The following is a 26,745-nucleotide window of genomic DNA, read 5'->3' as shown; positions in this document are numbered from 1 at the left end:
CGCTCTGGGACATGCTCCCCCAACATGGTGTACCATGTAACCATAGGCCTAAAAGAATGGAGACAAGCAACTATGGAGAGGGAAACATCTGAATTCATGAGGTAAAACAAGGCTTTGTTCATTTTAGTTGATCCCCCCAAGTAATTGTTATCAGTGATAGGAAGCTATCTAACTTAAGGTGCTATGTGAGATTAAAGCACTATCTGGGGGTCTCAGGGTGCATTCCTGTGGATGAAAAGGACTCCTCTACTCCTGTATTTTTATTTATTTATTTATTTATTTTTTGTTGAGTCATCCTGAGCTATCCTTTCATAGAAAATGCTATCCTTTTTCATCATTTTGCTTATTTCTCATTACCATATTAGTTAATTTTTTCCTACATTTGCTACAAGTGCTATAACAAAATGTTTGATCAAATCGATTCATGAGAGGAAGGATTTAGTTTTGGCTTATGGCTTGAGAGGATCCAGTCCACCATGACATGGAAGGCACAGTAGGACAGCTTGGAACTGCAGGAACAACAGAGAAAATTCCAGCAGGAACCAGGTCTACACACTAACCCATAAGGCCTACTTAGTCCTAGTAACCTACCTCCTTTGTTTCTTGAAGTTTCCACAGTCTCTCAATGAAATAGCACCAGCTGAGGAACCATGTGATGAAATGTGAGCCTATAGGGAAGCATTTCACATCTGAACTGTAGCCATTAGCTTTGACCCAAGTTTGGAAAAACAGACCAAGAAAACAGACTGATTCCTCAGACATCTGTTGAATGTGACAGGAGAGGGTCCTGTCAAAAAGCTGTCAAGGCATTCCTTGCAATTCTCACTCCACTTAAGTGCTAAGCAACTGCATGGAGTTATTTTAGCCACCATGGCTATGGGTAGCAAAGACAAATAGCTCCTGGACTGGCACCAAAGTGGTGAGAAATCCTGTGTAGGTGACTTAAAGTCCCATTTATACCATCAGGATTTTCTTTCCTCCCTGACATCAAGTTTCAGCCTGATGCATCCTGAGTTCACCCTTGGATATTCCTGATACCTGCAGGAAGCTTTCCCCAGACTAGGAATATTCCTGAAGCCCCTACCTCAAAAGACCAGGAAGGCAGAGCCCAGTAAATGTTGGTTAGCCACCTCCCAACCCAACCTTATCATTTCCTGACTCTTTAACTCCCACCAGCCTCAGGGAATCAAAGCCCAATTTAATTGGAAACAAAGAAGGAGAATACTGAAAATTTTCAAATAAACCTCCATTGGAAGTTTCATGCTCTGATGGCCTCAGGAATGAGGCAAGACATTGGGTCATTTTCACCTGCATACACCATATCTTTGACTTACAATGGCTTGTAAGTTTAAAATATAGTACATGAACAGGACATAACATACCCACTCTACAGAGAATCACTGCAGTTCAGTCTACTGTGGAGTGTTAGCCTTATTTTCTCAGAATCTCATGGCTGACTAGAGTTGTGCTTGCTGCCTCAGCCCAGAAACAGAATATTATTAATTATAATTGCTAACCCAAGAAACAATCAAAATTCAAAGTAGGGTCTCTACTGAATGTATGTTGCTTACCTACCATCATAAAGCTGAAAAGTTTTAAAGTCTGGGTTAGAAATTATAAATACGGTAGTCACTTATAAAGCTCTGAGAAATCTTAATTAAAAAAATCGAGTCAAACTATCTCTAGTCATGTGTCCTCCGTCCTGGGATACAGTCTATGGATTACAAGCAAGTGCAGTCCATCAGAACAATTTTTGGGTGTGATGCGTGGCCATACCAACTGTCAGATTTGCCTTTCGATGTGCTGCACTGGTTGAAGCTGGGATCCTGGGGCCTAGGCCAACTCCTTTTTAAAAAATATGATGAAATAGAGGACAAGATGGCTCACACAAAGGCCTCTTATGACACACTCTCCCAGACCTCCCAGAGTCCAAAGGGCTCAGCCTGCTTCCACACCGCCCCCCATTTCTCCTGTTGTCCCTCCCTCTAGTTAGGCAGTAACCCCACCAGATGAAGGCTGCCAACCTTTTGCCCTGACACCCTAAAGCCCACGTGTTTACAAGGCTCAGAACACAGCATGTATTCTCCAGCTTCATGTCTGCTAGGAATCAACCATGCCGGCTGGGGAGATGTGGCTCATCAAATAAAGGCATTTGCAACCAAGCACAGCAACCCGAGTTCAATCCCCAGGTCCCACAGAGTGAAAGGAGAGGACTTACGTTGCCCCTGACTTCCATCTATGGTCTGTACATGACCACACTCCCCTCATTAAAGAAAATGTTTCAGATTTTAAAAGTTTCAAAAGAATATACAACGAGCCTCACAGTGATTGTAGATTCCATTCTCAGATGCACCAAGGGCCAAGCGGAAGCTGAAGATGCATACAGAGCAGTATGTGCTCCAAGGTCATAATGCTGGGCCCTCCCCCACTATATCCAGTGACCTTGGGTATCATTAGATCTTAGTTCCCCAAGCCTAAGATGGAGTGTGTAACTGTGCTAGTGCAAGGAAGCTTCCTAAGACATTCTTTCTAAGTGACAAGTATGAAACTGTCTGGTTTCTGTGGGACCACAAGGGTTGAAAGTCAGTGAATTCAGACTGCTGCCTAAATGTCACCTAATTCTAAAATTCAAAAGATGCACTGTTGTCTGAAATTTTAGAAGGCCAGTTATGGGTGGTAATTACATGACTGTGAAAAGACTGACTGGTGATGGAAATCCTTAGGAGAGGGTTTAGGACAAAAATAAGTTGCATTTTAATTCTGTGTTTCTCCCACACCCTTTCAGACTGGTAGCGAAACTGCCAATAACTCCACCTGCTGCCTTCTTCTAATAGTTAATGCACAATCCTTAGCACTATCAGGCAGCATCTATAATCCCTGATTTCTAGTTTAGGTACAGGGAGGGGCAAGAAGCACAACAGGAATTCAGCCCTAATTCCACACAGGGACCTCACACCTACCCCCAAATTAAGCATATAGTTGTATGGAACCCTAAATAGGAAGTGTTATTTACCACATTTCCTCTGAGGACTGATGGAAAGGAAAATCTGAAAACCCCATGCCCCAACCTACATCTCCCTCATCCTCACTCCGTTTGTTGAATACAAGGGGCCTGGGCTAAAAGGGAATGCGCAAGGCTATTAAAAAAAAAAAAAAAAGCCCAGTACGGCCAACAATACTGAAAGCAGAGAAACGGGAACACGCAGGGAATAGATGCTCAGACTGAAGACCCTGGCTACCAACAGGTCAAAATCCCTGCAGTCGTTCACTGCGTTCCCAATTCAGACTGAACATAAATGAAAACCACTCACTTTTTACTCACTGGTCCAGGAATGAAACTATTTGCTAATACAGACATCAATTTCCCCAGCCGGTAGCTGCTTTAGGGAATGCTTAGTCCAGGCTTCCTATCAATACACTGGCAGTGGCTCCCACCATCAGCAGAAAAAATGGCAGCTGGTGAGAAGGGCAGTCAAAATGTAAACAGGTAATGTGACTGTTTCTCTGAAGATCTATGTCAAGGGGTTAGGAATAGCGGCTGTGCTCATGTGGACAATTTGTTGAACCCAGTCAAAAACGTAAAAAGGATGACAAAAATCTCTTATCACTCAAATTCAATTGATTGACATTTTCTTTCAGTGAAATAAGATTTTATGGATAAAGATACACAGTGACAATATGTATTTATCCCAGGATCCTATACTAGACTATTCTCCATCAAGGTTTAGAAGATAACCAGGCTGACTCTAGTATCCTATTTTTAACAGAGAAAAATGTCCAGTTACTCCAGATGCCCATGTCTGCTCACAGCCCAAGCTGGTTCTCACAACCGCTGCCTACCACTTGGCTGAGAGCAGACGCTACGTCTCCACGTTCCAGTTACAGGTTTACGTGGGTACAGTTACTACTTGTTACATAATATTTTAAAAATCGAGATAAAAAAAATGGTTACATAAGACTATACTACTGCTACGGTCCACCCAGGCTCGCGCGATCCCGGACCGTAGGCGAGCTGGTAGGCGAGCCGGATAGCGAGTCGGCAAGCGAGCCGGCAAGCGAGCCAGCAGCCAACAGCGCAACAGCGAGCCGAGCCCGCGGCCATTCGTGCTCGCGAGCTCGCCGGAGCTGTCCACCACTTAGACCTAAGCAGATCTCGGGAGGCGAACCTTTTCCAAAGGGCCACCATGACTTGAGCATGTTTCCTCTTACCCCCAAAACCCCGGAACGTAGCGGATGACGGAGCCCACCTTCGTACCTGGAGAACCGGCTACCAAAGCCTTCACCGCACGGGGTCGCTGCGTGCGCGCTACCGGCCGGCGGACAGCTCCCGAACCCGGCAATGCCCAGCGCGTGGACAGCGCTCCGCATGGACAGCGCTCGGCCGCGCGGCTCGCTCGGGTTCGCCACGGCTCCGCCCCAGCTAAGGGCCTACAGCACAGAATAAGGATTCCTGGGCCTGAGCAGCGCAGAGACCGAGCAGGCACGCACCGACATGCGTGGACACGCGGCAACACGCGTGGACACACGGCAACACGCGTGGACACGCGGCAACACACGAGCTACATGCGCCAACACGAACCAACACAGCAAACAAGCTCTTACACAAACCAACCGGGCAGTCACTTTCATTCTCAGATACAAATGAAAGCGGCCGGCACGCGCCAGCACGAGCCGGCACGCGCCAGCACGCGCCAACACGAGCCGGCACGCGCCAACACGAGCCGGCACGCGCCAGCACGCGCTAACACGAGCCGGCACGCGCCAACACGCGCCGGCACGCGCCAACACGCGTCAACATGCGCCGGCACGCGCCAGCACGAGCCGGCACGCGCCAACATGCGCCGGCACGCGCCAGCACGAGCCGGCACGCGCCAACATGCGCCGGCACGCGCCAACACGGCTGACACGCGCCCACACACACAGACATATGCAGACACGCGCCCACACGGTCCAACACGCTAAGCAAAGCAACATAGCCTCCCGGGAGGCCATCCCAGCAAGGGTGCCATACCTACCCGTACCGCCCTCCACCCCCCCGTGCCCCCCCCCCGCCCCCCGCAACATGCCCGCTTGGACCCACCCCCATCTTTGCACAGGTGCTAGGAGGCCTGTGCAGCCGCAGCGGTCCCTGGTCCTCCAACGCTCTCCTCAGCTTCCAGGGGACTGACTGGGCACCCCTGACGACCGGGAGGACGAGGGACGCGGCTGGTCCTTGCGCACTACGGGAACCCCAGGACCAAACCCATGTGACGCAGCCACGCCCCGAGGCCCAGCGGGGGCCCTCTGCTGCCCAATCCCCGGATCCCTGGTTCTCATGGCAACCCTGAAGAACCTCTTGCTCTTAGCTTCGCATCCTCCCCTCCCCCACATCCCCTTTTGCTCTGATGGGCAAGAACAGGAATGCCGCCCGCAGCTCTCATAATGCCAAAGTCCACCATATCCACTGGTTAAACCACATACGGAGCTCAGAAATGGGTGGTGAATAAGTCAGAAATGGTATCAGTAACACCATTTTCTTGACCTGTGAGGAGAGGGGAGCTCTGAGTAACCATGACCAGCGAACCTCAGTTTCAACAATCACTTTCATCTTAAAGCCTTCCCCAAAATGTCAAAGCAGGAACACCAGAAAAAGGGGGGGGGGCGGGGGAGGACGGGTTGGAAGCGACAAGCATACCACTATACTATCTCAGCCAGAAAGTGGGGTTCCATATATAGTTAGCTAAGAAAATAATATTGTACAGCAAGCATCTGCTATACACTAGTCACACAGAGACACAGACACACGGCTGCAACAAAGGAAGCAACACATAAGCTTAGAAAACACACACACACACACACACACACACACACACACACACAGCTTCTCAATATCTTTGGGAGATTGGTTCTAGAATCCTACAGGTATCATAATCCACAGATGTTCAAATACTCATAATTTTTTTTTTTACATACAGTGTATAACCATCTTCCCCCGTGTATTTTAAATCATCCCCTAGCTTTATGTCTGACACAATATAAGTACCTATACACACACACACACATTCAAAATAAAGAAAGTAAAAGAGAAGGGGGGAGAGGTGTGTGTGTGTGTGTGTGTGTGTGTGTGTGTGTGTGTGTGTGACTCTTAACAAGGTACAGAGCTAGGACGGAATAGATTTTCTTACACTCTCCTCTAACAGAGAACGTGGGCAGATAGAGGCTGAAGATGGCGATAAAAACAGTAATATTCAACAGTGGCCATCAGATTTGGAAGCTGAGGTACGCTATACAACATTCGCATATGCAAAGAGAAAAGGGAGCTTTGAAAACCCCCATTAGGCATTTTCTGAGGCAAAACAGAAAAGCTGCAGCAAGGCAAGTAGGCTGGAGGTCAGCTCCAAGTACCACAGAAAGGGGTTGGGGAAAACTGATCATGCTCGCTCCCCAGACAGCAGAGGCTTCAAGGAGGTCGTGCTATAGAATTCTTTTACTGTAAAGTCAATGCAGCAAAAGCAGGCTTGAGGCAGTTCTGAGAGTGGCCACGAGCAGTGCTAAGCCCGGATCACAGACAGGAAGCTCTTTCACCTGGCTGCTCTGTAAAATGTGCTACTCCAGGCTGTCTATGGTCTGAAAACTAACCTTTGACTAGGTACTTCTTTATTGGAGATGCTGAGCAGAGCAAACGTCACCAGGGACAAAATGACAGACAGAAGCCAACTCTGAGATTGCCGAAGTGAAAGAACACACTTTAGGCTCATGCCTAAGCTCAGAGCATGGGCCAGGGAGGGAAAATCTGGCTTCTAGGATTATGTTCAGTTTGAACGTCAACTCACATAGGTGGCTTAGGTGTCCCCGGGCCTCCCTGCTAGGCTACTCAGAGATGGGGGTAGGGGTGGGAGAACGCCCCTGTCTGAACATGACACCTGCCTTGAAACCTCCTGGCCCAGAAGAGCAGGTCACATAGGACAAAGAGCCCAGCCTCTATACTTCTCTATTAAAAAAAAAAAGGTGGTGGTGGTGGTGGGGGGGGGACGGTCTAATGATGAGTGAGAAGGAATCCAGAGAAGCCACTTCTCTGCCTTCTAACATATTGGACACCTATTTTTGTTCAGTTGTGACATCAAAGCCAATTGATAAGAGGTAGCTGACTTATCAAATGCTTAGTAGCTGAAATCTAACTGGAAAACGGGTATGAAATTTGATATAGTCAGCGGAAGGCCAAAAATCTCAGAAGTGAAAACCACCATTACTCCAGAAAACATAAAAAAGGCAGATTCTAAAACAAGTAGTAGAGGGGGGCTTGCCCTTTCTTCCCCCCCTTCTTTCCTTGTCTTTTTCTCTTTCTTTCTTTCTTTCTTTTTCTTTTCTTTTCTTTCTTTCTTTCTTCTTTTTTTTTTTTGAGACAGGGTTTCTCTGTGTAGGCTTGGCTGTCCTAGACTCACTTCATAGACCAGGTTGGCCTTGAACTCACAGCTATCCCCCTGGGTGCTAGGATTACAAGCATTTGCCACTGTGCCTGGCTAGCACTGGAGGTCTTAAGGAATAGTTAGACCTAGGGTTCTCACCCCCTTCCTTAACAGACAGGAGTAAGCAGGGATGGGCAAGCATTTAGTTCCAGACTAGAAACAATAGATCTAGTCAAAGTTCAAAAGCCCCATCCCATTCAGAGCTGTGGAGAAAACTCTGAAGATACAGATATCAGGGGTGCCTCACATGCTGAGACATAGGCTCAGTTAAAGGCACCATTTATATTGGGGGGCTCCACAGGCTTCTCAAATGGAAGAACAGAAGGGGCCTCATAGGTCCTTACAAAGCCTCTAAAATGAGAAAGGGGATCCTACAAGAGGGGCAGAAGCTGCTCTAGCTTTCCATGGGTAAGCTAGGGGATTTAGCCTCCCTGGGACCTGTCCACCATTTTGTCTGCCCATTACTGCTCCAGAACTTCTTCCCTCACTACACCCTGGTGCTCTACAGAGTGCACAAGAAACATTGCCCTGTCTACTCAGTCCCTCTAGGCATCAATGGAGCACTAGCTGGCCACAGCAAGAGGTATTGATGATAGAGACAAAACTGGACTTCAGCTTCATAATCAGCTCAAGCCAGTGCCACCCTGCTGCTCCCCTCAGCTCCATGGTGGTTTCCGACTCATCTTTTTAGGCCTTCTCTGCTTCCCATTAAAGTCGGATGTAAAGAAGTCAAATAAAATAAAATAAAAATGTCTTTGAGAACAAACTATGATGGAAAAGCTTTTCAAATTACTATTTCTTAATGAAATAACAAAATGTTGCACAATGACACTGAAATGTTATGCTATCTAAAAAGAATGCTTGTTCTGGGTGCTAACCACTTGTCAACACAGGTGAACTGGGCTAAAAGAAATCTATCCATCTACTGTGGGATTTAGCACCATGGCAGATGCTAGGGGACCATGTAGAAAAGCTGTGCCCACTGTGTTCAAGTATATTCTGGACCTCAAACTGCTCAGACACTACTATAAAACACACTCATAGAGAGCTGGGGGCAGAGCTATTGTGCAGAATGTGCAAAACTGTGAATTCAACTCCCAATATGACAACAAATAAAAGAAGAAATAAAGAGGTCTTTTTAAGTTAAAAATGAAAATACAAATTATAGCTAATAGAAAGGTTAAAGGTAAAAATAATGATATTATCCAAAACCTAAAGCCCCACAACAGATATAGAACTTGAAACAAAAACTTTAATAAGAGATCTATCCAGGGCCCTAAGCGCAGTTGGTACAGTACTTACCTCACATGAGTGAAAGCTTGGGTTCAATCACCAGAGATCAAGTCCAGAAGGCTAAAAAAAAAATCTCAAAACAAACACCATTCTTGGAAAATAAAGGAAAGAAATTAAAAAGAACTGATTCAATTGTCCAAGATTTTAAAAAAAAACTTGCTTTTTTCAAATCTCGCTTGAAACAGTCCTCAACTTACCCTGCTGATTCCGTCAGGTCACATGTCCAAAGAGAATACCTAAAAATGTCCACAGACAACAAGAACCAAGCCAAAGCACCACCATTCCACAAAACAAACACTTTGGTATTTTTCATACAAAAAAATTAAAAATAAAATGAGATTCATTTTCAGTTTTTGGCTGCCCTACAACAGTAGCTGGGTTCAACCCTTTGAGGGAAAATGAACTGAAATTTAGAAATTTGATCAACAAATGAGGCTAGAATTAAAGGCATTGCACACATACAAGGCATCTCTTTTGAGAAAAGCTGATGTAGAGTGATCTCCATTAGATTTAATAAACCAAGAAATTAAAAAAAAACAAAACAAAAAACAAAAAGGTTGTGAGATTCATGAGAAAAGCAGAGGCCACATTAAGGATGATGCAGAAGGAAGATTCAGAACTGTCGATGTACAGTGTGCTGGGAGCCTCCAGGGACTACAGGTGTGGCCAGAGGGTACCAAAACAAAACACTGGCCAAACAAACTCCCCCCTTTCCCCCTCCTCTCAAAAAAGGGGAGAGATTGCCTAATGCAACCACAAGGTATGATATATGTATATTGGGGGGGGGTGTGAATAGAGGTGATAATGACTTAAAATACCTGGTCAAAAACAACTACAGCAAAAAGTAAAATGTCCTATAAGTTGATGACAAAATTTCCAATGTAGACTATATTCCCAGAGATGGGAGTGGCACTTATGGGACTGTCCCCACTCTGCATACTCCTTATGTGGCCAACAGAAACACGGAGAAAACCAAGGTACTCAGGACAGAACAACAAGGCAAAATCTTCACAAAGAAACTGTGAAAACCTGAGCTCCAGGAGGGAGACGGGGTGGGGGTGGGGGGTAGGGGGTGGGGGGTGAGGGGGGTGGGGGGCTGAGGGGGGTGGAGTGAGGTAGGGGGTGGAGTTTCAAGGGATTTCTATATATTATTTAGCTCCTGTTGATGAAAGCAAACGTGGGGGACTGCAGCTAAGGCTAGTCTCTGAACAATAATTTAACTTTGTTTAAGCTACTAATGGCTTATCTATCATTCCAATAACACACACACACACACACACACACACACACACACACACCAAACACAAAACAACCCACTCTCTCTGATCTGATAACTGAGGAATTGAGCCTGTGTCTCTCTACACAGTAATCCATGGCGCCAGGGACAGTGCCTCAGCCTGTGTCCACTTGCAGCCCCTCAGGCTACAAAGTACAGAGAAGGGCCAGGCACTTTGTGCTATCTGAGGATGATCCAACAAGGAAGGAAGGAACTTTTTTTTTTGCCACCTTCTCCCTCCTCCGGTACCCAGTGAGCACAATAAGAAGTGCACAGCACAGCACACAGCGCTCCTCTCCCTCTAGGAACACCCTCTAGGAGTGGGTTTCTGTAAGATCCACACAGTTTTCATCAAAACAGAGCAAGCAGCTCCCTAGAACTGGCAAACAGTAGGCTCTCAGGGAAAAGCACACCACACGGCCTGGGCTGGCCCGTTAGATGCCAAGGTGGAAAGATGGCACTACAGGCTTTGGGTGAGCCAGCTCACAGGAACACTCTGAAGACTCCAGAATCACCTGGCTCTGCCTCCTACTCAATACCCCAAAACAAAGGCCGTCTTGGTAACAGAACTCCTAAGCAGGCCCCAGATTCAGTGCAGGACATTGTCCTCAGGCACGAAGTAACTGTGCAAAGAACTAAATTTAAAAGTTGCTCTACTCTACTCATAGTAGCTTTTGGTTGTTATGAGCTTCCTGGAGCTTAAAAGTATTGCTAATGGCTTAAAATTTGGTAGGCAGGGGATTATTTACTTGTTTGCTTGGCTAGTTCTGGACTTTAGAATATTTATATACAAATAAGCTATGAGATATCTTAGGGGCGAGACACAAGTCTAACATAAGTGAATCTGTCTATAGATAATTTCATATTACACTTTTAACAGTGTAGTGCCTAAAATAAGTTTCACAGAGTTGGAACGAATGTCCATTTGTTAAAGTATTAAGCTGCCACTCAAAAACTTTCAGATTTGTGACTTCTGATTGTTAGATTGTAGATGGTCAAACATAAAGGCTTTTATACAGAAGAGTATCTTAGCTGTAAACTTTCCCATGAACATTCTTTACAATGTTAACATGAGGTCTAGGGCTATAGCTCTATGGTAGAACACTTGTTTAACACGTACAAAGTCCTAAATTTGATCCCAACACTTTGAGAGAAAAGAAAAAAATAAGCAAGCCAAAAATCTCTACAAATCACACAAGTGAAGGCAGTTTGTGTGGTTAAGTCACCTTTCCCGTTCAAGTCTGTTAGGACGGGTGGGGGGTGGGAGGTAGGGGGGGGCGGGTAGGAAGGACCTGTAGGTATCCAGTGTGGTTTTTCTAGCACCAGAGGCTTACACAGAGCCACCAGAGAGCATCTGGGATCACACTAGACCAGCCAGAGAACAGAGTACTCTGCAGCTCTACCTGTCCTGGAGGAGCTAGTGAGAACCCCGGGGCCTCCAACTGAGCATTAGCGGGGCTGACAATGATGGCAAGGTGATAAGGACCAACAGAGCTCTTTCTGTGCCATGTGCTTTAGGAGCGCCTTGTTAATGGCAGTTACCCAGGCCTAATTACTTGGCTCAAAACCCCCGCAAGGAAGTCAGTGAGAGGTGGGGCTGCCCACCAGCACAGCCCTGGAATGGGGCTGCAGCCACTCCCTGGGGACGTGGTCAGCATGTCCAGGATAAGTGTACGTGCTCATTTGAGTCCTGGCTTGGATAAAAGCCTCCATGGAGTCCAGACGCAAATCTTTAGAGTCTGAAGACAAATGTGGTAGGCTTCCTATGTCTGCAAACTAGACATTCCTTTATAGACGCCAACTTTTAGCCCATCTGAGCTTGTACCTTGTGAGTTTATGCTATTCCGCAGATTTCCATTCCACAAATGGGGTTAGTTAATTTGTTCAGGCTCACAAAGGCAGTAAGTTGTAGAACCAAGAGACACAAAGGAATTGCCGGTCAAGCAAATCATAAAGGAACTGCTATGGTGAGAAAGGCAATTCCTCCAAGTACATATTCCTATTGCCCCGTAGATGTGAGCAACAGGAAGTTCTGCTCTGCAGGGCTCAGATCAAATAACAAGTGCCTCTAATTTAGGATCTGAACAATCAAGGAAAACTCTCTCCAAAATCTAATGAGAAGTAAATGGCTAAAAATAAAGAATATTCTAGCACTGGGGGGAGGGGGGATACAACACCTCCTATTGTTCACCTCCAAAGCAGAAAACAGAGGCACACTCATCTCTATCTTTCAGATGCTTTTTGATAACTCTAGAAAATGGTTTTATGGTTGATATCTCAAAAGGACAATCATGCCATTTTTTCACTCCATTTTTATAAGTGAGTTATCAATTTGCCTATTCATTAGTGTGCAAATCCTAAAGAATATACCCAAATCCCAAAGCACCCCTTTGCCAAGCCCTACGAGGTAACTTGACTGCCTCGAATTTCCCTCATGATCTCCCATATTTCTGAACTAGAATTTTACAAAAATAATAATATCAAACTTTGTAGGATGCAGCCAAAACAGTGCTTACAGGGAAACACCTAGCTTTAAATCCTTGTATTCAAAAATGAGATAGAAATCCATGCTCTAAGATTTTCTCTAAAAACTTCTGAAGAAACAAAAAATAAAAAAATAAAAATAAAAAATAAAAAATCCCTACAGCTTTAGGATGAAGCTGAAGGCACAACAGATGTCTTTGTTGAAGAGAAGTTCAGTTTCTGAACAATGTAAAGTCTGTGACTTCGATGGAACATCAAAATCAAAAAGCCAAAAAAGAGGAGAAAATTAAACTTCTACAGGCAAGAAAAAATAAAATGCTGGGTAAAAGCCCCCCCCAAAAAAAAGGAAAAAAAAAAGAAAAAGAGAAAAGAAAAAAGAAAGAAAAAAGAAAAAAAGGAGAGAGAAAATGGACCCCCCCTCAAAAAAAAAAATCAAGAACAGCTTCACTAACGGAAAAGATTTGAATTTGAACATGTGACCAACTACCTAAATGAAAAGCAAGACAGATTTTCTCCTCCCAAACTCCATACTGCTGTAGGTTTTCATGAGGGAAATTTCTGCAGGGAGGAGGATTTGGTGCTGGAGTAAAAGCCAAGGCCTCCTCATGGCTCTATACTGAGCTGCTTCGCCTGCCCTCCATGTTGTTTTAACGGACTGAGAAACAGACACTGGCTTATGTGCAGGCTCCCCCCTCCTATGAAGGTGCCAGCACTGAAATGTCCGACAGTTAGGGCTGAGCCTCCATAGACCGGCAATTGCACCCTGCCACTATCCTGTAGTTTCTTACACATTGAACAAAATTTTAAGCAAATACATTCATTATACCATTTATAAAATAGTATTTTTTTAAAAAAAGATACCTCAACCAAGAATTTGTACAGCTCTAAAATGAGCTAAGGACACATGGTGGTCTTGGTTCAACCAAAGTTAGGCTTCCAAAGCCTCTGGCCCAGCGGGATCAGCAATATCCTAAGTTTTGAGCTAGATCTTTGGTTCTGACTTCGTTCTTGTTGTCCAGTGGAGGCTGACTGGTCAGATTCGGCTGCTCTGGCTTCCAAGAATGGCAGTAGCCACCATATGAAGTCCTAGACAATTAGCCCCCCCCCCCCCCAAAAAATATATAAAAAAATCTGACTTTCTGGTTTCCTAGCCCACCAACAAAATCCACTTGGACCAACCCAACATTACTCAAAAGCAACACAGGCCACAAGTAATACACAATAAATGACTTAGGTGGTACACAGCTTTTTAATTTTAATTACAATGAACAAAGTTACCATATCAAACTCGTGGTTTCATCAACATTGAAGTTTCTTCTCAAAATAAATGAGTACGCAAGTGTAAAGAATAAACAGTGATAATTGCTTGGCCTACGTGGCATTAATCTTGGAAGGCTGGAGGCGACTGGTCTAAAAAACCAGGCCCCGGCCTCCATTTGCTCTGCTGTGTGTCGGGAAGGGTGTCCCTCCTCCACACCATTTCTTCCAGAAGTGGACGTGCTTATGCAGACGTGGAAAGCTCAGGGGGTCTCTGAGAGCTTTGTCCTTTGTTAGCTGGTATGGCCTCAGGCGTACCAGTTAACCTCCTGAGCCTTGGTTTCCAGACCTGTAAAATGGGGGCCGTGGGGGCTCCAAAGTGGATAAAAAGCAACAGGGCTTTTTGAAAGCGCCTTGTAAACTTCGAAATGCTACCTAAGTATCAGTGGCTACACTTCTCAGTTACGGCAATGCCTGCTGGGCTGTAACTCTGTCCTCAAATTCCCTCCCTGCAATGCGGGGAGGCTTGTGCCTCTTTCAAATATTCCCAGTAAAACTCAAAAAACTGTGTTCAGTGTTTCTAAAGTTTTTTTTTTATTTTTAAACACAAAAAATTTAGTAGGCAAAAATTGTTCCTGGGAGCGCATTTGATCACACTGCTCTTGGTGAAATGCCCTGAGACTCTTCATCCATCGCCTTACACAATTCCCTCGGCTGCAGAAATCCAGAACTCGAGGTCCACTTCTGTAAAATATGAACCTCACTAAAGTGTGAGCCCTAGTCTGTGCCCGCAGGCGAGCTAATGACCGGAGTTCTGGTAAAGCTGAGCGAAACGTTAAATTGAGCACCATTTCTGAAACGCAGGGGCTCCAAATGGCTGAATCAGCATTTTCTGAAACAAAGTCTTCTGGGCCTGGCCTTTCAAACAGCCGCAAAGAGAAAGTTGTGCAATAACACATATTTACTCACGAATGCTACTTGTTTTGGACTTTTTTTTTTAACATCTCTTGAATGAAACAGTTACAAGAAAAGTTTTTCAAAAACATCCCAAAGAACCAAGGCCTTGTAAAAATCACCTGTGGCTCTCCTGCTTTACCTAGTTTCGGTCAAAGCAAACGAAAAAGAAGTTCGCGGGGTTTCTTCCAATTTCATGAAGAGGCAAATACAATTTTAAAAAAGTAATGAATACCCTAATTTCCATAACGCACATGCTGCAGGCCTTCGCCAGGCAGGCGTTTGGAGAGGCAATCAGCAAAGGCGGAGAGTTGCATCAGAAATTTCCTTCTGCAAACCGTACCGCTCTTATCACGTTTCCACCGCTGGCGGGCTGCTAGTTCGCGAGCCCTCAAACTTGGTGTTAGGCCCCAGCGACGGGTAGCGGGGCCACTAACAGACCCAAAGAAAGAAAGGGGTGGGGGTTGGGGGGGGAGGGAAAGATCGTCGGTCCGCTCCTGGGCCGCGCTCGCTTGGGACTTGGGAGTGTCTGGCACCGCTGCCCGGCCCGCCTGGCGCGCGCGGCGAGGCCCGGGGCGCAGCAGGAGCACCCGCCGCTCCAGCGGCGCCCGGGCGCCCACCCTCTAGGGCGTCGGCCCCCGGGAGCGGGTGGCCCTCGAAGCGCGGCCTTGACCGCAGCCCCCGCCCCAGCCCCCAGCCGCCGCCGTCTGACAAGATGGTTCAAGAATGCGTTGCCCGGGCCCCGCACCTCCCCCCGAGGATCTAGAGCTCAGGGGAGAGCCCCGTGGGGCGTCCCGGCGGTGCACCCGCCGTCCCGTCCCGCCATCCCTCGTCGCCCGCCACGGGCCTGGGGCGCCGTAGCCCCCAGCCCCCCGAGGCGACGCCCTTCCGCCCGCCGCGCCTCGCGGGGCCCCGCGTCCCGGGCCGCGGGCGGCCAGAGCGCAGACAATGACGGCGCGGGGACCCGCCCGGCCGCCGGGCCCCGCGAGGCGCGGACCACAAAGTAACTTGCCGCTGTTCCCCGCCTAACTCCTACCTGCCGCGCAGCTCCTCGCCGCCTCCGCGTGGCCGCCGGCCACACTTTGCACGGTCGTCTGCGAGGTACCCGAAGGCAAAGACGGACACTGGACGGTCCCGGTCGCTGTGCGCGTGAGGATGCGAGGAAAGTTCGTGCTCCCGTGGGTCTCGGAACGCGAATCCCGCCCGCCACTGGACGCAGCGCCCTTCCCTTCCTGCCGCCTCCCGGTCTCCCCACCCCCTCGATGGGCTTTAAACTCTTCGGGCCCCGCCCGCCCTCCCCGCCTCCGCCACCGCCTCCGCCTCCGCCTCCTCCCCCGGCCGCTTTTCCTGCTCCTCCTCCCGCCGCCGCCCGGACCGCTCGGCGGCCGCCAGCGCGGGAGGAGCCGCGGCCTGGGCGCAGGGCGTGGCGCGGGGGGCGCGGGCCCAGCGGCCGCGGAGTTGGCGTGGCGCGATGCTCCCGCCAGGGCCAGCGCGCGCCCACCATGTTCCCAGCCCGCGGGACCCCCCGGCGCCACGCCACCGCCCCGGTGCGCGGCCGCGCCGGCGGAAGACCGACCGGACCTGTCCCGAAGGGCCATTCGTAAGCGAATTGTTCGAAACTCAGAAAGTACTCCCCAACTGCACAGTTCAAATTCTTCCCGGGCTGCGGCCGCCCGACACCGTCGTGGGCACTCCCGGTCCTGGAGAAGGAAACTCGGGCTTGCTCACGGCGGGTCGGGTCGAGCCTCACCTTTCTCAGCCTCAGTTTCGCCAGCTGCGTGTGAGTAGCCCATGGAGGGAAGCCCAAGAGGCCCTTCATTGTTTTCTTGAGGCCGCCGAGCAAGCCTCGTGTCCTTTACCTCTGAAGTGGGGCCCTCCTGAAAGTAATGCCCAAACGGGCCATACCCGTTTTCTAAAGTGACCGATGAAAAAGCAACGGGGTTAATGTAAATCAGCCCCTTCGAAATAATTCTTAATGTCTGTGTTGTGTCGTTTTTCTAGTACAGTTAGGATACCAATAATTACACCTTTTTTCTTGGGTCTTTGGCGTTGTAAAAAACAGCTCCAACCGTAAATCACCGTCGTTGAGCAGACACGTGGTGTGAAACATTCATGAGTCCTCCTACTTCTCCCTTACTCTGGCCTCTGAGGTTGTTCCTGGAACAACTGTAGAGAGTAGAGAGACAGACTAAAACTCCAAGAAGTAACTTCCATAAGGTCGGAGACGCTGGGAGTGAGTATGGGGCAAGGATTTGAAAGCTGTGCGTGTTGTCCCAACGCTCTTTTTGAACTCTGTTCTGTACCTCTTGCTTCTAACAGTGGTTTTTCCGACCTCAGACTGATGTAATCAATGAAAAGTTTTTCCTTTCCTATAACTGAACACTCAGTCTTGTTTTTGGCCATTTGGTCCAAACTCAGAAACCCACAAGGTGAAAATCCAGAGAAAATGGTGTGAATAAATCTTAGATTCGTGGGGAAAGGAACACAAGAACTCTTTTGTAGACAAAGGACTCTAAAGCAAACCAAAACGGAGAAAGCTGGGCTAACTCCTCCCGAGTTGTTTTGCTTTAAACTTTGCAGCTTTCCTGCGGGGTCCCACCAGCGATCCATACCGCAGCAGACACAAAGCCTGGCAGGTCAAAGAACTTTTACAGATGTTTGAAAGTTTCTACATGCTTTCGCAATACTTTTTCCCCCCCGAATCGATTTCTTGGTAAGTTCCAAATACCATGGACCCTTCAGCCCTCTACATATTGATGTAGCCGTCCCAAGAATAGAGAAATTTTCTTATATAACCACCACACACTTTTCAAATCCACAGATTTATACTGATATTCTTATTTAATCTAGGTTCAGGTTTTAGCTTTGTCAATTTATCTGATAATTTAGAGCATTGTTTTTCCTTACAAGACCAGTCCAGTGATCTATGGGAAAATGTTGAATCTGTTTTTAGCCATTACTACTAACTAGAATGGTATGGAGAAAGATATCAAGCATTTTCTTGGTGCCAAAGCCCGCACAGGTCCTCATTCCCACATTTCCTGCTTCCCTGTAGACCTCAGTGTGTAGGGCCCATACTGTTCTGAACCAAGGTTATGGCCTTATCATGCTCGCTGTGGCATTGCGGCTATGATTAGCCCCAGTGTGGAGGTCCCAGGCAATTCTGTGGGCAGGCTATGTAACTACCACCCCATCTCCAGACTCTCAATACCGCCCCCCTGCCCACATATTCCCTTACAAAAGGTTGACAAACACACATGTTGTAAGGTTATGCAGTCTATAAATAAGATGGGAGAACCCAGTCACCTGGCCAAGGCAGGATGGCTTCGAAGTTCACAGACTTCCCAAAGGGGTACTATATGAACTAGACTTGGGTGTCAAGGCAGGAAACAGGATTCCCTAGTAGTGAGGAATGCCATTATCCAAACATGAACTTCAGGAGCCTCATTCAGCTGAAAGTAGAGAATCTGATAGACTTCTATTTTAAATTAGTAATGAATTGATTAACATCTGTTTCCCTTGCTGATTGTAGGAATAGTGTCAGTGGTAACTATGTACCTTTTGCTAGTGTCCTGCAGGCAGGGGGGGGGGGCTGCAGGTTCATAGAGGGCACTATGTGGAAAAATAATAGACAAACGAATGTCTACAGTAGTGTAAACGAATGGAGTAGCAAACAGAGTGATCTCTCAGCCCCAGGCATCCTCTCAAATGTTGCCAGTAGCTTTGGCAGAGGGAAAGCATGGAGGGCAAATGGCATCCGGACAGATGCTAGTCTCGCCGCTCCGTTCCCACTGCACATGCTGCATTCTGGCATAGCTTAGAAGGCAGAGCTGGGAACCAGAGACCAGCTAGGCTGTGGACAGTCCAACAGAACACCCTGGTGGGTCAGCGAGTGATCTGCAGTCATAAGAAAAATCACAGGATGGTATGCTTTGCATAGGCAATGCTGCCGCTCATGGTCGTGTCTCTCTTCTAGGCTCCCGTACTGAGCACTGATCTTCAGCAGGGGTGCTGTTTCAGGAGGTGGTGGACACTCAGGAGATGGAACCCGAATGGATTTGGAAGCAAGTCTCTGGACATATAACTTTAAAGGTATTGTGGTTCTTTTTCCTTTCTGAACACCATGATAAGAGCTCGCATGCTTTCCCTGCCATGGTGGGTGGAATCCTATGAAGCCATGAACCCCAAAGCAAGGCGAAACAACAACATTTTTAAAAACCCACAGAAAAGTCTTCCCTTGTTTTTCTAAGGTGTGTAAAAACATGGGGGCACAAATTTTAACATAGTGGCTGACCCGGCAACCCTGTAAGATTATTTATCCTACTGGTCTCTACATCAGTTACTTTCATAGGTTCGCTCTGTTTCCGGATCTTCCTTCCTCAGCGTCTGAGTGTGCTGAGGTTACAGTCATGAGTCTCAAGGGCCAACTTGATCCGCATTTTTTTTAACCTATTGTGCATACATGAATATGAGCAGTCACAATTCTTCAGGCCACTGAACTATTTAAGCCAGAGATGCACAGCTTTCTCCAGAGTAGAAAGGACCACCACTCTGGTGGTGGTCAGTTTTTTTTTTCTGGCTGTGGCAGTGACCATATAGAGTCTAGGATCTCAAACTGGGAAAATAAGGCAAAGAGGAAATTTAAACAGCCTTTAGGCCCCGGGAGAATCCTGTATCTCTGAACTGTGCTGAGAAAAAACTTGGCTCCTTTGGGGACAAGTACCTCATAGGTCACACATTTGGTCACAGAATGCTGGAGCTGCAGCTGAAGGATGGGAGGGTGAGGCTGAGTCAAGGCTGGAGGGATAAGGAAGTAAGGAAGACCTCACTCATCAGGGTCAGGCGTTTTGCATTTAACCTAAAGACACCAGAAGGTAATGGGTGCTATGGTTTCCCCAAGTCATCTGGCTTTCTTGATCTCTGACAAATGAGGATAGCACTTTGACCAAGGCTTCTGGTTCCTGGGTTTGTTAGACAGTGGGCAGAGTGATGAGCTGAACAATCAGATGCTATACCTAGGATTATGGATGGAACTGTTGGGGGTCAGGACAAAGGAGACCAAGTGAGGACCACAGAATGGGGCTTGGTAGACTCAAATAGAAACCGCTAGTCCTATCTTCTAGGCTTGGGATACTATAATGTCCTTTGGACTGTCTATATAACTCTGTTTTCTGACATCTTAATAAAAACTCTCCATTTCTTAAATAGCTAGAATAAAAAAAAAACACTTTAAAGCAAGAAAAGCACGGGAACACTGAAAAATATACCTTGACTTTTATCTGTTGAGACAATTTGCTGACAGGAAACTTCACTCTTTGTAAAAAGTACATGCTGTGGAGTTTAGAACGGTACACAGTTGTGTAACCAGTAAAGATACTGGACATTATTGACCCCAAAAGGTTGCTTCATACCCCACCCTTGCGGTCAACCCCCACCCTACCCCACCCCCTGGGCCCCACATCAGGCAACCACCCACCTGCTTTCTGACCTTGTGGATTTGCTGTTGAAGGTGGATGGAATAGTGCAAAAAGTAACTCTGAACAGCACACTTGATATTCACCTATGTTGTGTTCCAAATTTATACCTTGTTCCTTTTAAAATACAGATTAGTACTCCGCTGTGTGGGTGTACATCAGTTTGTTCACTCTTTTACTGGTCAGGAGAAATTTGGGTAAGTCTCAGTTTTAGGCAATTAAGAATAAAATTGCTAGAATTCTTTGTGAGAAGCCTTTTGTGGAAACACAAGTTTTCATTTCCCTTGGGTAAACAGCTAAGCAAAACAGAGAGGTCTTGTGGTATGTTTTATCAGAAACTGCCAAATTATGTTCAAAGTAATTATACCATTTACATCTGAACCAAATCTCAGGACTGTCCCCATTGCTCCACATCCTTCTGAATTGCTCGCCAGCCTTCTCAGTTTTAGCCATCCACAGTAGCATGCAGTGCTATGTCTTTCCTGATTTTAATTTGCATTTTACTTATAGGCACTTTTCACGTGCTTGCTTGCTGTGCCTGTCCGTTATTTTGTGAAGCATCTGTTCAAATCATGTTTCTTTTGGGTTGTTTTCATATTATTGAGTTTCAGAGGTTTTTTTTAAAAATGTAGATGTGTGCTTTGCTGATTCTCTATTTTTTCTCTCTCTCTCTCTCCCCTCCTTCTCCCCTTCTTTTCTCCCTTCCTCCGTCTCTCCTTCTGCCTTTCAAGCATCAAAGAGAAGTTTTTGTATTTTGGAGGATAAGGCATCAATTTATTGTTCAGGAGTTGTTTTTTTTTTTCCACCCTGCCTAAGAAATTCTTGCCTCACTCTGATACTGCAACAATGTTCTTCTATGTTTCTTTTTAGAAGTTCTGTAGCTTGAGGTCTTACACTTACATTATTGTCCCGAATAGACTTCATTTTTTGATGGGTAGTTTAAAGAAATTAGGTAGTTTAAAGAAATTAGGTGAATTCAGGTAATTTTTAAGAAAACTCCATCTGGCTTCTCTACAGATGGAGGAGGAAGGGGGAGCTGAAACGTTGATGGGTAAAGGGCAGTGGTCACTATGAAAGGGATGGGTAGCACTGCGCACAGTGCATCAGTGTCCAGTTGAGGAGAAGCTCTGGGTTAGACATGAATGGCTGAGTGCCATGTGTTGGGGTTGGAGTATTGAGTGGCCCTGAGTATGGGGCATGGAGGAGAAGCCCCTGTCCTAGTGGAAGACAGGCAAGGTCTCAGATGAGTAGCCTGTACAGTGAATTGACAAGGGCCAACACCTTTCTTGGTTTTGGGGGTGGGGACTGGGATAGAAATGAGCTTGGTCCATACTGTATTTAACATTTAAAGAGAGAATTGGGAGCCTGTCTCTTTGCTACACAGTCACACTTGACTAAATAGCAGAACTGGACCACCGCTGTCACATTCTCAGATGGCAACAGTGGTCTGGAGCTTGGTGGTTGAGGTAATTTCACCCACACATCAATTCACAGAGGAGCATGCATGTAAACACCAAGCTGCTTTAAGGAAGAGCTTAGAATCTTTCAGTTGGAGCCCAGTGGACCTGCCATAGCTGGATCCCGGGCTCTGTGTCTTTAGGGTAAGGCTCTGAAGATGCCACAGAAGGATCCCAGTAAACTGTATGTTGCTGAGGTTGATTTTTTTTTCCATGTAGAAATGGGTATTGCAGATATTTGCCCTTTTGATGTTTCAGGTCATAGAAGACATCACAGATACTACAGGGTGTCAAACACAAAGACCTGCTCCAGATAGAAAAAGGGTACAAGGAGAGCTTGTGGTCCATGCCACTGAAGGAAGATGGTACAATGGGGCAAGGCTGGCACCGGACAAGAAATTTCCATCCAAGTCGGAAAACTGAACATTCATTAGCATGATTTGGACCACAAGGCTAGCCAATCTGAATCCCAAACACTTTCAGTTTTGCCTGATCAACTTCAGGGTCCTGGCTTCACCTCAGTGTTTGTCCCCAGTAATGCAGACATGGCTCAAAAAATAAATAAATAAATAAACAAATTAAAAAAAAAACCAGTGACTCTAGGGATATGTCTAAGGGACCAAGGGGACATTTCCCTTTTGCTCATCCTAGAAGCCTTTTGGAAATTTCATCTTACATCTTGTTTGGAATGAGGGCCCAGCCTACATCCCCACATGCAGGAAGTTAAGTTGAGGGCATATAGCATTTTAAACTTGGATATAGCAGGAAAGAAGGTGCTAAGAGTGCGTTTTTTGGTAACTAGACAATAAGAAAGACCTAAACAAATGTGTTTGACCTTTATAGCAGTGAAAATCCAGGGTCCCATGTTAGTTAAAGGTAACATTCTAATGAAGTTCTTTATGGAGTTAGAATGTGAGGGCTAGCATGCAATTATAAACACCAGTTTATGCTTAGCTGTGCCTCTAAAATGTGAGATCCTTTTTAGCCTCAAAAAAAAAAAATCAACTCAACCACCTATTTCGGTCACAAGCTAATTAACCACTAATGTCATAGAAACTTTCCTTAATGAAATGCATTTTCAGCCAACACATTCCATGGCTTTAATAATGTAAGTTTCAGGGTTAATAGAAAGACCCCAAACAAGGGTAAATTTGCTTAAGTGGTAAAAATCATGCAGAGCTACTGGGGATGTAATGTCAGCATACTTTCCACAGTGTACAAGGGGGTGAGGGATAGTATATATTTAAAGCAAGGACTTACAATCAATGTCAAAAATTCTCAATACCAGACACTCCTCCTGTTAGACAGTATACATATTCAGGAAGAGGATTAATATGTCTGCAAAAACAGAGCAGGTAGTCCTGGAAATGTACTTGATAAAAAGGTAGCATAGTTGGCTTAGACACATGAGCTGGCCTCTAGGTGAAGAGCAGTGCTCGGAGGGTCTGCGTCTTCTGGGGACTTTGTGCCCTCTATTGGCCAGGGGAACATGTCAGTTGCACAGCGAATTGTGCTTTACGGTCTTTCTCCTTCATTCACGCGTAGGTGTAACTGAGGGCCCTTATGGTTGACAGCCTATCTGAACCAAAGATGCACTGATTGCATAGGGATGATTTTTCCAGGAAAAAAAAATGTTTTTTTTCATGTTCTATCTCCTGTTTATTTTGTCTTTTCCTTTTCCCCCTTCTTTAGTCTCCAAAACAAGCCTCGTGGAAGAGCTTGCATCATCATATGTTCTATGTATGTACTCACTGATTCTATATGCGTCTGAGGTAAATGCTACTGTGGGCTTAGGTTATACTCCAGGAAGACAGTTCAGAGAAGCTGGATGTCTCAAGGCTACTTAACTAACGAAGAGCGTTTATGACCCATTTGGCTGACTCTGCACTTTTATGACCCATTTGACTGACTCTGCACCTACCCATGTTTTTTCTTTACTCAGAGCTGTCTCTCTTGTCATTTCCTTGCCACTTTATTATTTTTATTATGTAATCAGTGATTTCAACCCATAGCTCACCAGGTATATTTTATGTGTAATTCTGTGATTAGATTTTTATATCATTAGTGTTCTCCTTTTTGGGAAAGGTGTTTTGGTCTACTTTTGGTGATACAAAAGTCCCTTTATTTCTATGCAGGCCTGTGTGTCCTGGATCCAAGGTGGGAAAAAAGGATGCTCTTAGAAAGAAGAATTAAGTGCCTTATTGAGGAGGATTTTAACGCTTGCGTTCTTGCCTTTAGAGAATTTGATGACTTGGCTATGAATGTTATCTTGGGAATTCTGACCTCTCAGAGCCCAAAGATACTAACCCCTTGTTAGGTAGCTTGAAGAACCATCCAAGATACTATGGAAGGAGGGCTAGGAATATGCAGCTAATCAGTGTTTTCAAAAGAGGGAGGCGCCTTACAGATAGCCACGAGATACCAGGTGTCTTCAAGACTATAGTGTAGGTCAAGTGGATGGAGGCATCTAGCAAGGGGATCAGTTTATGAAATTGTATTTAGATCATGGATCCAGGCACTGGACAGAGAGAACAAGCATGAGGACATGAGCTAGGAGATCAAGGCAGGAGATTACAGACAAGGTAGGTACCAACCACTGAGATACAATTGACTTCCAGAGTACAATAGTCTCTTTCAGTTTACCCTTAGGTCCTCGATGAAGGTGATGGAGATGGCCAGTGAGGAAGAAAGTGGGACCAATAGGAAAGCCAACACTCTACATTATCACTGACCTTGGAGTTTGACACCTTCATTTGGCAAGCATGGATGAAATGCTGACTTTGAGCAAGGCTATTGGGAGAGCAGGTGGGATGTGCGTATTGACATCTTCTCAAGATCTCAGGGTGCAGCAAAAATCTCAGTAGGGGGATGCTCTGTGATGCCCAGAGCAAAAGTGCCCAGGAGTACCCTTACAGGGTGAACTGCATGGACTTTCTAGACCACCAAGGGAACCCAAGCTTTTGAGTAGTCTGGAGTTCAAGGAGACTGTGGAATTCTGTAGAGCTGCGGGTACAGGCAGCAATTATCAGGTGCTTTCTTTGAATACTACCATCTCTGTGTGTCTAAAACTGCTGGGAGTCATTGGGAACTTCAGCAACAGGGGCCATCACTCCTGAGGAAAACTCATCTGGGCATAGAGATGATCTTGTTGGGGCTACATAATGTGTCCTGGAAAAGGTTTTGCCCTTTAGTGCCAGGCAGAAATAGGTGCAGATTCTGACTTTGCTTTCTTACCAATTGGGTATGAACAAATTCAGACTCACTGATGCAATATCTTCAGCATAATTCTCACCTGATGGGGTTGTTTGGATGGGTTTTATATTTTCAATGTGGTTGTGGCTCTAATTATTCAATACTGTAATGTTGAATAATAATAAACCACTCATACTAAGTCACATATAAACATTGTGTGCTTAGGACTATGGCTTAGTAATTCTGACAGAACGGCAGGCATGGCTACTTACCTCTTACCTGTATTAGTTATTTGTCTCACAGGTGTAATAGAATTCCTAACAAAGCAGCTTAATGGAGAAAGGGTTTGTTTTGGCTCCTGATTTCAGGGGGACCTTGTCCTTCAGTGAGGAGAACATATGGCTCAGGCTATGGGTTGGGGTGAGTGTAGCTGTTGCTTTTCCCATCGTAGCACATCAGGATGCAGAAAATGAAAATAGAAGCAGACACGGGTGAAACTCTGCAAAGCACATCCTCCATGAACTCTCTCCACCAACTAGACCTCAGGATCTTCCCAAAGAGCTCTACTGGCTGGGAACCATGCATTGAAAACCATACCACACCCCACTGTGTGAATCCATTGATGGAAGGGGACACCCGAGGCTGGGTAATTTTTATAGAGAAAAGAAGGTTAGTTCAGCTCATGGTTCTGTATTTGTGGTTTCCCTGATAACCCGCTGGTGAGAACTGGCTCAGCATTTCTACCTTTATTCGTTTGGGGGGTGGGGCTTGCAGCGACTTCTCTTTTAAGTCCCACCTCGGAAAAGTGCCACCACACTGAGGCATAAGCCGTCAGTACAGCAACCATGGGAGGAAGAATCACACTTAAACCATTTCCAGGGGCCAGCAAGATGGCTCAACATTACAAAGCCTGATCACCCGAGTTCAAGCCCCTGGTATCCACATGTCCTCTGATCACCACACATGTGCTGCGGCATGCTTGCTCCCCTCCCCACCAAATGAATAAGTAAATGGGAAAGCATTCAACCACTTCCAAATCCCTGCACACCCAGGCTATGGTGTACTTATCTACCTATCAGTCAGTAGTGGAGACAGGGTTGATCTGTTCTCATTAGAACTCATGTTGAATTTAATTCCAGATGGAAGGCAAGCCAGCAGACCATCAGTGTCCCCATTCTCCACCACCTGGCCTGTCATGACATGGGCTTCTCTGCTGTGCCACACTCTACCCAGCGTGATGCCCTGAACCCACTGGAGTCATGAATGAAGTAAGTTTTTTCTTGCTTAAATTGTTTCTGTCAGATGTTTTCTCAGAGTAGTGAACAAAGTAAGTAACACAACTAGAGTCAATGAGTTCTCTTAGAGTTGGCTACAAAAAAAGAAAAAAAAAAAACAACCAAGCTTCTCTCCTCATCAGCCTCTTATTTCCTCTCTTTTTTTTCATGTGGTTTTCCCTTCCAGTTCCACCCTTTCCCTTGTCACTGTTAGCTACCACCTGAGATGTGATGCAGACACAGGGACCTCACCAAATGTTACTCCATGCTGTTTGGACTTTCTAGTTATCAGACTCCTGTGTCAGGTAAACCTCTTTTCTTCACACGTTACACAGAATAAGATATTTTGCTAGAGCCGAGACAAATTTTTCATGACCGTTATCGCTTGTGGTCACTCTGCCAGGAAGAGAACTTGACCTATAAGGCGGATAGTTGCTTTCTTGCTGGGGAATAGGAGATTCAGAGCAACATCTCAGTCGGTCAGATGACAGTGTCCAAAGGATACACACCTGAGTCTCCTGCATGGTACAGGACACCCTGTCCCCATCCCCACCCTGTTCCATAGACAGTTTCTTTGAAGATCTGAGCTGGGTGGCCTGCAAAGTGAGCTTTGAGCTGGGCCGCCTGATTCCCTCTTTA

At 46.2% G+C, this 26,745-nt stretch overlaps 1 protein-coding gene and 1 long non-coding RNA gene across 3 annotated transcripts in view; one reads left to right on the top strand and one right to left on the bottom strand.

Annotated features, from left to right (window-relative positions):
* Positions 1-15,977, bottom strand: part of GRB10 (growth factor receptor bound protein 10) — a 117,771-nt gene extending 101,794 nt beyond the window's left edge. Inside the window, exon 1 of one of the 2 annotated variants that reach the window (XM_084798323.1) lies at positions 15,746-15,977. Coding sequence is in view for 1 of the 2 variants with exons in the window: in XM_084798324.1 (XP_084654450.1) it covers positions 5,081-5,086 (6 nt within the window). In the remaining variant the exon portion in view is untranslated. Of the gene's footprint in view, positions 1-5,080; positions 5,237-15,745 lie in introns of those variants that run through there. The other variant, XM_084798324.1, reaches the window with a different exon arrangement.
* A 7,319-nt stretch (positions 15,978-23,296) lies between these two features.
* Positions 23,297-26,402, top strand: LOC311606925. The gene is made up of 3 exons (XR_014782468.1): positions 23,297-24,445; positions 25,972-26,100; positions 26,294-26,402. It is a non-coding gene; the product is annotated as an uncharacterized lncRNA (long non-coding RNA).
* Positions 26,403-26,745: the final 343 nt, after the last annotated feature.

Source organism: Acomys minous, assembly GCF_964271855.1.
Source record: "Acomys minous genome assembly, chromosome: 10".
NCBI lineage: Eukaryota > Metazoa > Chordata > Mammalia > Rodentia > Muridae > Acomys > Acomys minous.
Note: the sequence above shows the minus strand (reverse complement) of the source record. Positions and strands in the feature narration are given on the sequence as shown.